Source organism: Mesoplodon bidens (assembly GCF_964165515.1).
Source record: "Mesoplodon bidens genome assembly, chromosome: 13".
NCBI classification, from domain to species: Eukaryota; Metazoa; Chordata; class Mammalia; order Artiodactyla; family Ziphiidae; genus Mesoplodon; species Mesoplodon bidens.
Window position 1 is genome coordinate 22,856,735 of NC_138169.1, and position 17,660 is coordinate 22,874,394.

The following is a 17,660-nucleotide window of genomic DNA, read 5'->3' on the forward strand; positions in this document are numbered from 1 at the left end:
AAGATTGATGCTGAAGCCACAGCCCCGCTCTGCTGTGAGTCTGGAAATAGGCCGTGGAGCTGGGAGCTCCGCTCTGCTGGGGCAGAGGGAACTAAAAGTAGCCCATGAGCCAGACTCACTGCTGAAAACAAGGTCTGGGCTGGGCTGCTCCAGCTATGGAAGGAGGCTAAAAACATCCAAGACAATTACTGCTCAGGGTGAAGTCTAGGGCAGCGGGAAGAAACAGACACAAGCTTGCAGCCCACTCATGGGCCAACATCACCTGGAGGCATGACTGAAGTTTACCCATGTCACTGTGTGCCAGGGGTCCTGGTCTGTCAACACGAGACTTGTTCTAGGCTTGCAGATCCTGGGAGTAGTGACCACAAAACTGTGGGGGAGGGGTGGTATGGAGAAGACCTCCCCTTCCCCCACCCTACCTCACCCCACTCCACCTCCTCCTGACCAACTCTGACCGTATGAATTTGCAAACCAAAATTCTGGAACACCTAAACTACTAAAGATAGCCAACAAAATCAACAGTGAGAGATTAATTTGTTCAGGATTAAATGAAAATAGAGCCATCTGATACCAAGTGTAAAATGCATGTTTAGAATTATCAGAGATGAAAGGCATTACAGCTAAAAGAAAATATGAAACACAACAGGCAGAAAGTAAATATTAATAGGTAGATATGAACAAAAAACCTGTAACTGCTGGAAATGAAAAATAAGCATCGAAATTTAAATCTTAATAAATGAAGCTCCACACTGGCCAAAGATGCAGATAGGATTAGTGAATTGGAAGATATGCAGAATGCCGGAGGAGGAGTAGAAATGTTTTGACAGAGTAGTTGGGCCACGTGGAGGGCAGACCTAAGCCTCAAACCTTGGTCTGATAGATGTTCTAGAGGAAGAGAGATGGGGCAGTGGCAGACAAGCACTGTTCAGAAAGATGAAGGCTGAGAATTTTCCAGAAGCAAAATAAGACATGAGTTTTCAGATTGAAAACACATACAGTGCTTTGTTTAACAAGGTGAATTAAAATAAACCCACAAGTCCACCCCTAGACATGTTGCAGTGAAATAGCCCAATGTAGGGATAAAGCCAAAATCTCCCAAACCACTGAAAGAGAGAAGGCAGGTAATCTACCAAGGAGCGGCAGTTTTAAGGTAGTCTTTTCTTCTGGCCACATCCTACTTCATCACAAGCCTCGATCCTAAATGCTAAGGCAGTAGGTTATTGTTTTTGCCCTTAAGCAGCCACAGATTGCCTCGTTGAGCGGGAACGGGACCTGTGTTCAAGTGGCCACCCTCTGCTACACACTGTATCCGAAGATGTACGAGCTGGGGTGTTTCTTGCCATATTTTATAGACACAGAACCTCGAGGCCCAGAGGGGCTAAATGACAATGACATGTTCAAGGCCATGGCTGTAAGAGACCGAGTTGAGGCTGTGACCCAGAGTCCGTGCTCTGTCCACCTCTCTTCAGGGTGGTAAATCAGCTAAGCAGACGTCCTGGGCGATCTGGAATTATTTAGTTCTCCAGGCTAAGGTGTAAATTAAAGTTCTCTTGCTGGGCTCCTATTGTGGCAGGTGATGTTTCTCGCCAGGGCTTCTGGCTGTGTGTCCGCTGCATCCTGATGAAGGAGAAGGTAAGACTGGCTGGTTACCCTCCTGTGCCGACACACAGACTAAATACCTGGTGTAGTCCCTGCTTCTTTGGCCACCTCCCAGTTTTGTTTTGTTTTTTAATGACCTATTTCCTTTATTAACTTGTTGCTGGACCAAGTTGGTACACTTACGATTTGCTATTATGTGTTACTTTTTTCTTCAGGTTAGGAAAGTTGACATAGATTGATAGTTTTCTTCCTGCCAAGGTATTTTTGGTACCCTGTTGAATTTCAGACGTTTAATTTTTTACACCTTTCCCCTTCATTTAGACAAGGACCTAAGAGCTTTGCAGAGGTAGGAATTAGGTTTTTGCCATTCAGGGCTTTGGGGAAAATATCTGAAAGTAGACAGGAGACATGCTAGGGAGATCAGTGATTTATGGAGTGGGTAGAGTGTGCTTGAGATGGGGGTGCTACGGGTGGATTTCTTATGTAATAATGTCATGCGGTTTATGCTTTCTTAAGAAATCAAGGGATTGAGATGTGAAACAGTATATCAGATACTTGGGTATTTATGAACAAGCCCAAGAAATAGTATTTCCCTCTCCTTTCCTACAAAATGTGACCACCATCTTGCGTTTGGTATTTTTACTTCCATTGCTACATCTATCTTACACGGGTCCAGTGTTTGGCTGCATTATTCTGAATGCTTGCATATTCCTAGATTTGGACCTTTGGTTTGTGGAGGCAGAGGGTCATGAAGCTCAGTTTGTCCTTCTTAACTGGGAACCTATTTGATCCTGCTCTGCTCCCCCCACCCCCATCACTTATCACTTCTACAGTCTCTTGTTATCTGCATCCCTGCCAAGCCTTCTCTTTTTCTCATTGTTTGTTTGTTTGTTTAAACTCAAGGTTAATCAAATAACTAAGAGGGTATCAGGACAGGCACCATTCTAAGCACTTGGATTAGATAAAACATGTTACTTTCTTTTCAGCACCAAGAAGGTAATGGGAATATATTTCATGTCTACTATGGCAGGGTGGTAAAGGCTACTTAGGTTAAATCCCAGCTCTGCCACTGACTTGGGTGTGACCTTGAGCAAATCACTGAACCTCTGTCTTGCTTTCCTCATCTATAAGACGAGAATACTAAGAATACCTACCTCAAGGCTGTTAGGATCAAATGAGTTGACACCTATAAAACTAGAAAACCAGTGCCCAGAACATGGCAAGCACACAATAAGTGTTAGCGGCTATTACAATCACCGCTCTGGAAGTTTAACATATGTTATCTCTAATCTTCATGACACCCTTATAATATCAGTTCACCGAACTGGATAGAGACCCTTGAAGACAGAGACTCACATCAAGTATAGTTTTTTGTATCAATTTTACACACACACACAATTTTACACACGGCCTTGCCCTCGCTTTGAAACACCGTAAATACAGGTTTCTTTGTATGTGAACTCAGAGTCCACCTGGTTTCGTTAGTTGGGAGCCTTGAACTTAAAACCTACAAAAACCTGTCCGTGAGCCTGACACCCAGGAACAGAGTAGTTCAGTACTCCGGGAGCTTGTTCCTGCTCCCCTCCCCAGCCTGGCAGTCACTCCCCTAGGACCCTAAATGTTGGGATGTGAGGGCGGTAACACGAAGCAAAGGGTCTCAATTAAAACCCAAAAGTCCAGAGAGCCTTTTTAACCATCCGTCTCTGGCATCAAATGCTGGGCGCTGTGCTGAACGTTCAAGGTACCCTATTGCTGATGAGCAGGGTGTGGGGAGTGGCGTTAACAAGGTTGGCCAGGCAGAGCAGACCCAGCCTGGGTTATGACCTCCCTGGTCCACTCTTTGAGAGAGAACTTTAATAGCAGACGTAAAAAAGCACAGGTGGCATAATGAGGTGAGGAATGGGCAAGAAACTGTCCTAGCTTGTGCTAATAGTGCCTGAGACCTAGTATTGTCTCCAGGGAGCCCGAACTACAGCTCAGACATTATCTCATTAATCCTCCCAAAACCCCCATGGGGTAGGCAGGTGGCAGGCATTCCCCTTGCTCTCAGGATCAGAGAGAATGGGGCCCTTATATGACTCACCCAAGGTCGGGTGAGGGTGGCAAAGCGCAGCATATAATTTATTGCTTTTAACACTGTGGTTTCCTCTCCTCCCTAGCCCCCTGCCCCTGTTATTAACAGACTACACAGGACTATTTTAATCAGGCGATTTTCATCAAGTGACCCTTTCTGAAGTGCTCTGGTTTGGAAACTCACCAGTGCAATTACAGAGAAGTGAGGATGGGATGGGGGTGAATCTGTAGCCTGTGGGTGTAGCTAGCGAGTCCTCGAGGAACTTGAGGTGCCCTTCCCCTCCCCGCGGGCTCTTGCCCCCATTCTGGATCTATCACTGGTGTTCTGCTTTCCTTCATTCTTGCGATAGGTTTCTTGTGATAGGTTTCTTGCTTGGGTCCGTGGTCTTGGGCATGGTGAATAGGAGTAGTTCTATTTCCACCTCACTCTGCTCTCACCGATCTCCTGTTGTCACTCTTTTCATGGTGACACTGCCCTGGCTAGAGCCCTTTCCCTCTTAGGCACTGTGCCCTAATACAGTCCCCTCACCCCCAACCTTGGAATCCTAATTTACCGAGTGCATTGGCTTGTGCCATCTAACTTGGGTGATGCAGGCGCTGTCCCTATTTTACACACGAGGAAACTGGACCTTGGGGCTGTGTTCTTTTCAACACGCCATACCGTTGCTCATAATTAGAGTCTTGCCCTACTATTTTTTTTTCTTTTCTAACTTGCCCTTTATTTGCATTAACTCTTTCACTAACAGCTTTGTTGAGATGTAATTCACACACCATACAATTCACCTATATGAAGTGTACAGTTTAGTGGGTTTTAGTATATCACAGAGTTGTAGACCATCACCACAATTTTAGAACATATAAATCATATCAAAAAACAAACCCTGTACCTTTTAGCTCCTACTTCCCTATCCTTTTATTCCTCAACCCTCCAGCCTTATGGAACCACTAATCTATTTTCTGTCTTTATAGATTTCCCTATGCCGGACTTTCATATGAATAGAGAATAGAAGATGTGGACTTTTGACTGGCTTCTTTCACTCAGCTTAATATTTTCCAGGCTCATCCATGTTGTAGCATGTATAAATATTGTTCCTGTGTGTAGCCAAATGATATTCCATTGTTGGAGTATACCACATTTTGTTTACCGATTCACCCGTTGATGGACATTTGGGTTATTTCCACTTTTTTGGCTGCTATGAATAATGTTACCATAAACTTTCAGGTACAAGTTTTTGTGTGGGGGGAGGGAGTGTATTTTCTAGCAGATGGTGAAAGGATTTTTAGCTTTGTTTCTGTTTTGAGTGTTTTTCTCCATCTGTTTTGCGTGTGTCAAAGGAAGGAACCAAAACCATGGTGTAACTTCATAAAGTATTTCTTTGATCAGGTGGCCTCTGGCGCAAGCTCATCGTGTCGGGGTGACCGACGCTAACTGCTGTCATCATCCGTTAGGATGGTGTTTATTGTTGATTCCACACTGCTTGCCGGTTTATCATACTTTCCTCTCATGTTTTCTTGCTGAGCCCTTGCAGGCAGCCTGTGCTGCTTGGCCAGCACAGGCTCCCAGTGCCTGGCTGTCCTGTCCAGCACCCACGGAACACTCTCTCCAGGGTGCGCTCAGCTGCTGGACCATTCTGTGGTGGCGTGTTGCTGTGGGGAGGAGCACATCTGTTTGCGGATGCGTGTCACTACCTAGTAATGCCGTTTGTTACTTTTAAACTGTGTTGTACATAGAGCTGATTTATGTGAAAAAAGCCCTGGTGAGCTTCCAATTTCCGTCACCTGTTGTGTGAGCAAATGCACATACATTTTAGATTTTTTTTTTTTTCAAATTACTGATCAAACAACAGTGGGTCTTAATTACCTTTTCTTGTCCAGTGTCCGGCACAGGGTCAGTGCTCAGCAAATACTGGTTTGGATGAATACTAGAGTCCAAAAAAGGAAAGTCTCCAGCTACCCTTACTCTCTAAACCCATCAACTTTTAAAATTCTTTGTTTCCTTGCGGTTTTCGCCCATCTGCAGATGGTATTTTTAAATAGGTGTTGTTTTACACATATGCTTTTCTTAAAATTTCATACATGGTACTTTTTATACCATGTTATCTTCATCATTATCCTCTTATAATTATATAATATCCCATAAATTATGTACATTGTTTTGTTTGATTATATAGTCTTTGGGAAGACTTTTTTTTTTTTTCTTTCTACATTTTCCTAGTTTGGAGAAGGACTGCTTGAAGATTTTATCATGGAAAGTTGCTTCTTTGTTTTATTTATTTATTTCGTTTGTTTTTGACTTAGTTTTAGGTTACTTCCTCAGGATCTGCTCAAAAATTGAATTATGGGGGAAAGGAAGTCATAGGATCTTGAGTTTGGTGCATATTGATAGACAGGTTACCCCAAACTGAGCCGATTTGCAGTGTGGCCAGCCAGGTGTGTCCACATACACCCAGCAGCCCATACACCGAGTAGCATTGAGTTACATTGGTGATTTTACTGTGCATTCATCAGCAACAAGGTTGATGGTCTTTCGGTTTTCTTACTATAAACTATTGATATATATCCCCTAACTGTCACTTCATTCCTTTCTGTTACTGATAATATGGAGAAGTTTTAAGAATATATTGCTCTTTCAGCCTCCTTTGTCACTGTCTAGCTTGTTAATTGTCCTAAAGGACTTCCCTTAACTCGAGTTGCCTCACTGATTCTCAGAATAACTTATGGACGGCCAAACTGAGCTTTTCTCTGCATTGCTATCCACCTGTCCTAACAGAATTTATTAAGTGAGTCCTTTCTGCATCCTTATGTTGTCCTGGTTTGCATCGTAAGATCTTTTAAAAATTTAAATATGTTTTTGGAATTTCTTTTCCACTTGTTCTATTTTTCTGGTTTCAGACTGGCATCATGTAGTTTTATTGATTTTGTGGTTTTATAGTATTCTTTTTAAGTCTGGAAGAATGAGAAGCCTTCTTTACCCTTTCCCCTCCAACATATTTCTTCTTGATTTAATAACTGTTTTGTGTGTACAAGCACCAAATCCTTACCTTTTTATAATAACAATCAAGTGTCCTTTATGATGTTGCCTTGTAATTTAAAATAAAACTATGTCTGTGAATTTCTATGGTAGAGCTCAATACTTGTCATCTGGTAGCTGTATGTGTCACTTTGAGTCATTTAAAGAATAGATTTACAATTAAATTTTGCTTAACATTTTCAGATGGTTTCCTATCGGCTATTGGATACTTTTTTTTTTTTTTTACAAAATTTAACCTATGAAACATCTCCTTACCTACTTGGAATTGGAAGTTCTAAGTGAAGGTCTGTAAAGTCAGACATGCGATATACACAGGGCCATATCTAAGTTTCAACATGATTATCTGACAAAATGCAATTCAGGGGATGGGAGATATTCAGGTGAGAAGGTAGATTTGAAATACTTGCTGCTTTGCCCAGATTCCGACAGGCAGCTTCTCAGTTGTTCTTTTGGTACCAAGAACAAGAGGAACCAAACAGGGTAGAGTCTGTTCTTGGTTTTTCTCTAAAAAGTGACACCCACTGCGGAAGACAGTGTTTGGAAGACCAGACCCCTCAGCGAAGAAATGCTGGTTTTAATCCTCAGGCAATTCCCATTTGGAAGTTTCCAACAAACAGCAGCAACAGCCAGCTCCTTTTCTGTCTGGGGTCCTTTCCGTTCCCATTGCTATGACAACGGGGGGAAAAAACTGTGTTCGGGTACCTCTGGATTCTAGATCCAGAAAAAGGTTCAGGCTGTTTGTTCAAAGAGCAAAAGAGAGTTGTCTGTTTCCTTGTACATAGAAGAGAAAAAATAATCCTTATGATTCAAGAGAAAAATGGGTGGAGCTGTCCTTTTCCATTCTTTCACATAAATTATAAGTCTTGATTCCAGCCACCACACCTTTTAAGAAAAGGTCCAGGGCTGTCGTTTCATGTGAAACTCTGTACCACAGTGACACCCTACCCTGGTCTGCGGGCGGCAAAAGGACAAAAGGAAGGAAGTTTCCCTTTTAAATCCCCAGGAATTTTTTGATGAGATAATATTACAGAGTGAAACGTCTCTCCTCCTATTCGTTCCGTGTTTGGCTCCAGTGTAACAGTAACCCACTTAGAAGCAGGCGGCCCTTTTGAAGTTATTTTAAACTTCCAGCAGAGTGTGGAGATATTGTAGCCTTGGATAAGAGCACCACCAGCCCCGGTTTCAGTTTTGCCCTTTCAGACGTGTGGAAAGTGCCCCAGTATATCTCCAGGATTTTGTACTGAAAGCTTCTTAAAGAGCTGGTCTTGGTTTCAAAGCTTGGCTTGATGTCCTGTACCCAAGGGAACGTAGTTCTGTTTCTCCAGATACTTAACCTTGTCTGACATAGTCTTTTGGCTTTGAAGTTCCCGTAGAGTCTTTGTCCATTAACAAAACAGTGAAATCATGATAGCCAACCTCATTGGGCTCCGAGAAATTTGAAGAAGGTCCATCTTCATGTTTCAGCGTAAAACCAGATGCTCGATACCTGGCACTGATGGTGGCCAGGACTCTGCCCTGCTTATTGTTAGCCATTTTGCCCGAGCAGCTCCTTGTTTGGAAATGCAAGTAGGATGTTCAGCACCCCTTGTAGAGGTTATAGGATCTGTGTCTGGGAGAAAACTGGGGCTCCCTAGAACAACCACCCTGGTTGTAGTGTCTGCCACCTCTGTAACACCCAAATCCACATCACACTCTGGTGCCCCCTGGAAGTTATTTGGCTTATGGGGGTGGTGAGGGCTGCTGGTTCCTTCTGCACCATTCTCCCTGAATCATCTGTGTGCTGTGTTCCAGCCGTCCCCAGCCCAGGGCCTGGGGGCTCCCGAGCGTCGTCCCAGGCAGTCCTCCAAGTCCATAGTCTTGTGCAGGTTGCCTGTTGGGGTCTCTCTTTGGCCTGATGGAATGCTTTCCTGCAGGACCCAGAGAATCTGCTGGAACACCTGGAGGAAGGGGACATCTGTCCAGCAGTGCCTACGAAGATCTTAACCAAAATAAAGCACGTATACGTTTACAGAAGGAAAAGAGTACTTCATGGTTTTTAATTAAAAGAGCGTTCCTGGGCTTCCCTGGTGGCGCAGTGGTTGGGAGTCCGCCTGCCGATGCAGGGGACGCGGGTTCGTGCCCTGGTCTGGGAGGATCCCGCGTGCCACGGAGCGGCTGGGCCCGTGAGCCATGGCCGTTGGGCTTGCGCGTCCGGAGCCTGTGCTCCGCAACGAGAGAGGCCACAACAGTGAGAGGCCCGCGTACAGCAAAAAAAAAAAAGAGCGTTCCTCTGGTGTACCCTTTGCCATCCCTGATTGCTATTCTCAGAGGCAACTACTTTCAATTATTTAGTGGTTCCTTCTGCCGTTCACCTCTGGGAATATTTCTAAATTTCTGTCAATAATTTCTAAACCTGCTTATACTGCCTCATATTTTTAGCCCATTTATACATTTTTCAACTTCCTACTCTGGAAGATGGCGATTTTGTTCTCTTACCCCCCTCATCCCTTCCCCTGTCCTGCCTTTCCACCTCCCCACCCCCATACACACATTTCCCATCTCTGAATTTTCCCAATGTAGTTATATCACAATCAATGTTTAGATCAGGATTTACATTATTATGGCTGTCACTGTTCCCAGCCAGGCCATGCATGCCATACCCTGCTTATGGTTTACAATTCTGGTGTGACTTTTTGTTTTTTTTCTGGAGTTAATAACTGTCCCCCCCCACCCCATTACTTTAGTTTGCAATCTGATTATCGCATTTCCTTCTCCTGTTCGGGACTGTAACACTCCTCTCAATACTGTCCGTCCCACTGGGTGATGACTCAGGTTGTTGTTGTTTGTTTGCTTATTTTGGGAGCTCTCCTGCAGCCCTCATCCTTGTGACCCCATCTGGGCGGGTCGCCTGGCAGGCTGGTGGCATAGCTGTCCTCCTGGGATTTCCCTCTATTTTTCTTCTCTGTTGGATTCTCTGTGCCCTGGATCCCATGCCTGCCTCTTCCTCGGTTTCTTCCCTTGTCTTCTTGGAGCTGACTGCAGCTTCTGAGATCAGACAGGGGCCGGAAGTTTTGAGGTTTTGCTTTTTAGGGGAGGAGTCCTCTATTCCTCTTCCCCCTCCATCACCCTCGTAAAGCACTGTTGTGGGCCTGCCTGAGTGAAGGGCAGCGGCGTCGTGTTTTCTGCACGTGGAGAGTGTTACCTGCCTCTGCAAGCCCAGCGGCCGAGACCAAGAAGGAACAGCCTTTGCTCCTGTGCCATTCCCAGTAAATCTTGAGATTGCCGGTAAAGTCCGGGGGATGTGTTTGGTGACCTGTGGATCAATGACTCTAAGAGCCAGATCTTTGAAAGTTCCGGCGGCAATTTGTTGAAATCCTGACCTCTTTGTCCTGTTCCCTCACTTAACTGAACAGAGACACAAATGGCTTCCCCAAACAGAGCTGAGATGCGGCAGCAGGCCTGTCTCCAGGCTGAGGGCCGGAGACACCCAGCGGTCATTTATTGAGCACCTATTGGGCACAAGGCTCTGGGTGGGGTGAAAGGGGACCTCTGAGAAAGACTCCTTGTAGAAGCAGGTACCCATCCCAGAGGAGAGGCTGAAGGAACTGTGCTAAGCACCATGTAAAGCATTTGGGAATGTAGAGGTGGAAGCAACTAGCTATACTGGTGCATTCAAGAAAGCTCCATGGAAGGGCTGACATTTAAACTGGTCTTGAAGGACAGAGAATTCTAGGCAAATGCATGAAGGGCAAGCAAACGTGACATGTCAAGAGGAAGTGAAGAAGGAGAGGGCTTTCCCACTGATTGAGCGTCTACCGTGCAACTAAGATTATATATTTTATCTCATTTAATCTGCACAGCACCCTGTTGAAGTGGATGGTACTGCCCCCATTTTGCAGATGAGAAAATAGAGGTTTATAGAAATCGAGTCATCTGCTCAAGGAGGTATGCCTCATCAGAGGCAGTTTTCAAAACATGGTTACATGATTCCAAAGCTCTCATCCTCTCCGTTCCCCAAACACCCCTCAGAACAAAATCAGGAGTAAGACAGCCAGAGGCACCACTTTTTAATGTCAAACCTCCCGATAGAGGACTAACTGGGAATTTGCCTTCAATTGACTTAAGCCAGGGTGTTGACATCCTGAAGTTATTCTGAGAGCACAAGACCAAAGTTATAACTCAGGACATATCTTCTGTTAAATCCTCACACTTTAGTGTGGCTTGTTAATTATTGGCATTTTTCTTCTCTGGACCCGCCCCAGGAGTTTTGCTTATCTTCTCATTTCAGGCTGTCCTTCTCCTCCTTCAGTATTCTCTGTCCAATGAGTTTTCGTCAAGTTCCATTCTAGGTTTCTGAGTTTATTTGGTTTTTCCTTTATGTTTTCATTAGTAGCTCTTTCTGACAACCCTGAGTTCTTATACACAATTTAGCCATTTTTTTTTCTTCCAGTTTTGACGTACAGCACTGTATAGGTTTAGGATGTAGAGCATAATGATTTGACTTATATACATCATGAAATGATTATCACAAGAAGTCTAGTGAACATCCATCATCTGATACAGATACAACATTAAAGAGAGAAAAATATATTTTTTCCTTGTGACGAGAACTCAGGATTTACTCTCTTAACCATTTCATATGTAACATACAGCAGTGTTCATTATATTTATCACGATGTACATTACATCCCTGGTACTTATTTATCTTATGTCCTGGAAATTTATACCTTCTGACTACCTTCATCCAGTTCTCCCCACCCCCAATTCAGCCATTTTTAACCTTCTTAAAAATATGAAGGCAAAAACTTCTTAAATTTCAAACATCTGATCAGGTAAACCCCACACACCCAAACATTTTAAGAAAATAAACTCAGAAATTCCTATAATTGTTAAATGCTTATGTGCCGCATTAAGTTCAAAGTTAACATGCTTGAACATCATTCATTGAAATCTCCTAAGATTAATTTTGCACACACAGGTCTTATGTGTAGTCACTGCCTGTATGTCACTGGCTGTCAGCATGTACGAATTCACAAGCGTGGTTTTCATGTGATGACTGGCAGCAATGTCTCACTGAATATTTAGAATATATGTGTTTCATATGTTGGAGGTCCTCATTCTCCATAGATGACTGTGATCCAGAAAAGGACTTTGGGATCTTTTTAAGTTAAGGGCTACTGTTTCTCAGTAGACAGTAGGAAGATTTGGTTGGGGCTTTATCTTGAAACGTGGAACAGAAAATAAGTTTGTATTTGAATTTAACAAGTTAAATTATAATTGCGACTTTGTTCTGATTTCTGAAAACAAAGAGTGAATCCCCTGTTGGCAGTGTTGGGATATTTCCAGCAAAACTGTCTGAGAATGTGGATGTGACATCCTTCTCTTAAGTTTGACTCCAGCAGCAGGATCACCCAAAGTCATTTTTCCAAAAATGTTAGAGAACTCTCTCTTTTCCCGAAGTTCTGTCTTAATCCTTTGATCATTCTCCATGGAAGCCCCCATGTGGATTTCTTCTTTAATCCCTAGCTAGATTGTTTGCCATTTGCTTTGAGTGGATCCTGTTGTTGACTAATATGACTTTGGTGGACTCTGTTATATTTGCATCATTGGCTGATTTGTGGTTCCAGCTTGCAATTTATCGACATAGTCTAGTCACTCTATCATCTGATAGACCAATTAGCAAGAGGTTGCTGTAAGGATTAAACAAGATAAGATACATAAGCAGAGTAATGTAGTTGATGCTCAATTAACAAGAAAGCCCTCTCCTTCACTTTGCCCAGATTTGGCATATTCGTTTGCATTTTATGCCTTTGCCTAGGGTATTCCATCCTTTGACACACATCAGTTTATGAGTGAATATTTTCATGTTATGGCTTCCTTATAAAACATTCTGCTGAGCTCATAACTTGGCGCCCTTGGGAAAAGAGAACCCCAGGGCATAAGTGTTTGGAGACCTAGGGTGGCGGGCATTTCTGGAAGCTGATGCTGTCATCAGGGGCGAGCTGAAAGAGAACTGAAGTGTACAAGGTTGGCAGGTGAGTCAAAGAGGCCAGTTACACTTGAGATGTAGCTGAGGTTGAATTCACAACCCCAGTAGTTTGGGCCTCTGGAGATACAGACTGGAATAAGGAACTCAGAAGAGAAGAAACTCCGGAGTGGAGCTGGGAAGGGGGAGGATGGTGAGGTCGGTTTTGGTTGCTCTGAGATGTGATTTTGGTGGCCCTTCACCCTCTCTGGGAAAATAAACCACCCACGCCAACCGATTACACCCACCAACACTTGGGAAAAAATTCCTTTTGGTTTTTAAATCTTTGATCCCCGTGCAGAAGTCAACACCCTTGACAGTGCTGACACTTTGAGCTGCTCACAGGCACCCCAGTGACAGTGGATGCTTTGAAAAGGAGTCTTGGGGCCAAGGAGGGGGAGGGCCCCACATGGGGTATGGCCCAGGGTGCCAGGGGGACCTCAGCATGTGTGAGGCTCACACAGTTGGGATTTCCGAGTGCTCCGGATGCCCTCTTGCCATGCCTCCCATGGCCACGTGTCCTGCTCCGCAGCTCGAGCCTCAGCCTGGTCTGCTAAGGGCCTTAGCTTCTACTCCTGCTTCTATTGCTCTGGGTTCACAGTCCCGCCTTCCTCCTCCTCCCGCCCTCCTAGGCCCCCCCTTCTCTCCAGCCACCCCCAACCGTCCCTCCATCTCCTCCCACTGCAGCCTTTGCTCTTCGCATCATGCGTGTCAGCGTTTGGCTTGGATCACATCTACTTTAGGTTCATTTCTTCTCACACATGTACCTGTGCTCTCCCTAACTTGCCATTTCTCGGAGTGTGTCCCATGAAACAGTGTGAGCATAATTAAACACAAAATGGGTTGATCATCAACGGGTAGGAAATGCTGGTTTTAGCAAAGGTTAAAACCCTTGTAAGTTATTTAAACCTTAGGCCTCTGCAGAGCTTTAATTTCCAAATGTAGATCCCGAATCCCTATGTCCTGTTCCTCAGCATTAGTTGCGTGTGCAGGAACCCATTTATCATCGTGCAGGGCTAGTATTCTGCAGGACACAGTTTCCCGAAGGGCTCTGGTGGTTGGCTTAGGCTCAGGAAGGGTGGAAACCACATCGTCCTACACTGTGGATTCCCATGTTGGCTGAGGACAGTCATTTCTGAGTAAACTCTTAGGACTTTTTTTTTTTTTTTTAATTTATTTGTAATTTATTTTGGCTGCACTGGCTCTTAGTTGTGGCACGTGGGATCTTTTAGTTGCAGCGTGCGTGCGGGATCTAGTTCCCCAACCAGGGATCGAACCTGGGCCCCCTGCATTGGGAGCGTGGAGTCTTACCCACTGGACCACCAGGGAAGTCCCTGACTCTTGGGACTTTTTTAAAAAACTTATTTATTGTGGTAAAATTGATACAGAATTTACCACTTAAGCCATTTTAAAGTATACAATTCAGAGGCATTTAGTACATTCACAATGGTCACCCATCCGTTACTATCACCTGATGCCAGAACATTTTTATCACCGTAAAAAGACTCCTGCACCTATTAAGCAGTCACTCTCCATTTCCCCCTCCCCCAGGCAGGCATCCACTAATCTGCTACTTTCTGTTTCTATGGATTTGCCTGTTCTGGATATTTCATATCAGTGGAATTATATAATATATGGCTTTTTATATCTGGCTTCTTTCTTCAGTAAAGTTTTAATACAAAGTCTTAAACTTGCATGATTCCTCTGCTTCCCTCGACGCAGTTCTCTATCACTGACCAAACCCTATACAGGTGTAAGTAACAAAAAGCACCTTTCCCTCTGGAAACCTCCAAGGCACATGGCCAGGTTAAAAATATCATGGAGGGCCTCCCTGGTGGCTCAGTGGTTGAGAGTCTGCCTGCCGATGCAGGGGACACGGGTTCGTGCCCTGGTTCAGGAAGATCCCACATGCCGTGAAGCAGCTGGGCCCGTGAGCCATGGCCACTGGGCCTGTGCGTCCGGAGCCTGTGCTCCGTAACGGGAGAGGCCACAACAGTGAGAGGCCCACATACTGCAAAAAAAAAAAAAATCATGGAACACTATAGAAAAGTGTCAGTAGTGGGGCTGCCATTGACGTGACTTGACCTGGGATGTCAGGAAGCTGACTTGAGCCCGGCTGGGAGCCACTTCCTGGAGGGTCAGAAGTGCCTGGCTCTTGGCACGACTGGCTTATTGCCCTTGCCCATCCTCTCCAGTCGGAGATCTGCATTTCAAGCCGCTCATCATTTAGTAACCATCGAACATCCTAGAGTGGGCTGAGTTTTTCAGGGGCAGCTGGAGGGAAGCTGTGCCATCCACTGCACTGCAGGACCCTCCTTGGTCCTTTGGGCAGACTCTTCGAGCCTGAGGGCTGGTGCAAAAATCATATGTCGCAGGCTTCCCCATCTCAGGTCCTGCAATTCCCAGGGCAGGGTTATCCTGTGCCCGCTACGAAGACAGCTGCCGGCCACCCCTTTAGCTTGCGGCGCTCACCGTTCCTTGTGGGTCCATCAACTTGCCAAGGATCTCTGCCCTCTGGGCTGCTTCCTCCCCTCCTCTGCTCACTCATCCTCTCCAGTCCAGGGCCACCATTGCCAGAAGGTGCAACCCGCCTGCCTCAAATTACTGTTCTTGGCGCGCCGCTTTTCCAAAGAACCTGTGGTGCTGTCCTGGTGTCCACATGCCTTCCTGATTTTTGAGCCCGTCTCTCTCTTCTTGGTGTCGACTGTGGCCCCCCATGCTGCTCAGGTAGCCTCTCCTCTCCCCCTGAATCCCTCAGCTCCTCGTCCCCGGGCGTGGATGGCCGCCCGTCCTCTCCCCTGCCCCGGACCCGTCCAGCTCTCCCTTTGAAGCTCAGCTCAAGGCTCAGCTGCACCTCTGTCCACCTGCCCCAAACTCACATTACACTCCCACACCACCCAGTTCAGAGCTGGCAGGCAGCCTTTCTTTACAGAGATTTTTACCTCTTAATCTTTTCTCTCCAGTCAGGTGACCAGCTCTCAGAAGAAGGGACAATAAAGTTAAGCAAGTGGAGTTGGAAGGGACTGGACTGTGAATTCAAGGGCCAGGCCACCCCTGGGGCAGCCACTTGCTGGCTGTGTTGTCTTGGAAAAGCTATTTATTTTGAACTTCTCATCCTAAAATGAGTGGGGGATAAGGAGGGTGTATTAGTTTCCTATTTGCTACTATAACAAGTTACTACAAACTTAGTGGCTTAAAGCAACACAAACTTAATCTCTCATAGTTCTGAAGGTCAGAAGTCAAAAATGGGTCAGCAGGGCTGCGTTCCTTGTGGAGGGTCTAGAGAGAATCCTTTTCCTTGTCTTTTGCAGCTTCTGGAGGCGGGCCACCTGCATTCCTTGGCTCATGGCTCCCACCTCCATCTTCTGAGCACATCACTCCAACCCCTGCTTCCCTGGTCACATCTCTTCTGTTTCCACGATTCCCTTTTTTCCTTGTAAGGACCTTTGCGATTATATTGGGCTTACCCAGGTAATCCAGGATATCAAACTTAATCACGTCTATAAAGTTTCTGGTGCCTTGTAAGGTAACGTATTCACAGGTTCTGGGCATTAGGACATAGATGTCTCATGGGCCATTATTCTGGCTAACACAGTGGATTCTTCAGTCTCTTGTATCTCTAACATGCCATGACTCTAAAGACATATTTCTTCCAGTTATTTAAAGAGCTTAACACCATGCTAGACTCCTTCATGTCTTGGTAAGTTAGGTTTATCCACAAGGACTTCCTCTTCTCAGATGGTTATTAGGGATTCTGGGGTCTGATAAAACTCAGTACTAGAACTGTGAGCGCAAGCCATAGTACCATTCTGTGTTCAGGCTTCCACTAAATGCACTTTTACTAGTAAAAATTTGACAGTGCTCTCCTACCTATCTTTGATTTTGTGTTTTGCAAATTTTGAAGAAACCTCAAAGAATTTCATCTGTTTTCCAGTAACCAGGGGTAGCCTTTAAACAGCCTGTTAATTATCCTGGTGATTCTGCTGTATGTCTAGTGGTCTCTCCATAAATTCCTGAATGTGTTTCGAGGTCCTCTTGCGTCAGTTGAAGTAGATGTGTTGTTAAGGTCTGGAAGCCAAATAGTTTTGGATGCTAACCTAGCTCGTCTCCTCTGTAGCTGCCACTGAATGTTATGGTATTTCACAGCCATCTAGACGGGGATTTATGTGGGAGTTACGCTGTCTCTCTTTTCCTACATCCCATTGGGTGGTGTCCACCTTGGGTGACCACTGCTTACAAAGCAGTGAGAAAGTATCTATGAAGTCTATTTGTAGTGGCTCTATTGTGTTCTCCCCAGGGCTCAGCTCATTGTACTGAAATAGGATCCACTCAATGGGTTGAAAAATGCATCCCACCCATATGACTTTAAGTTTTGAGGTTGTTTTTGACTGTTGAGTCTGAGACGTGCACACCGGGAGTCAAGCAGGTCTGCAGCCTGCCTACTGAAGTTTTCTTTCCATTTGTTTCCTAGATGCACCCACTGGGCCTGTGTAATAACAATGACGAAGAGGACTTGTATGAATATGGCTGGGTAGGAGTGGTGAAGCTGGAACAACCAGAACTGGACCCGAAACCATGCCTAACTGTCCTCGGCAAGGTAAGCACCAGGCCCTCCGAATTGCTCCCGTTTTGATTGGTGTTCTCCACACCCACATTTCCCCAATTCCTCAAATAGCCGGTTACGGAGAAGAGCCTTGGTGGCACAGCACTCTTTCCTGGCTGAAGTCATGTCTTGGAGCAGCACCCCATGGTACCCAGAAGCTTGGGCTCTGATGGCAGCTGCCAGCCTCAGAGTGGGCTCCACCCTGCCCACCCACTGTGTGGCCTTGGGCAGGTCACTTCCCCTCAAGGAGTCTCAGTTTCTTCTCTGTGAACTAGGTTGATAATAGAGATTCACAATCCCTATCTTACACCCTTGGGGCCAGATATTTCAGAATTCTGAGATTTGGGGCA

At 45.3% G+C, this 17,660-nt stretch overlaps 1 protein-coding gene across 1 annotated transcript in view; it reads left to right on the forward strand.

The window, feature by feature from the left end:
• Positions 1 to 17,660, forward strand: part of ZNRF3 (zinc and ring finger 3) — a 148,239-nt gene that overhangs the window by 73,754 nt on the left and 56,825 nt on the right. Inside the window, exon 2 of the mRNA XM_081252422.1 lies at positions 17,179 to 17,304. Within this exon, the coding sequence (XP_081108548.1) occupies positions 17,179 to 17,304 (126 nt within the window). The remainder of the gene's footprint in view (positions 1 to 17,178; positions 17,305 to 17,660) is intronic.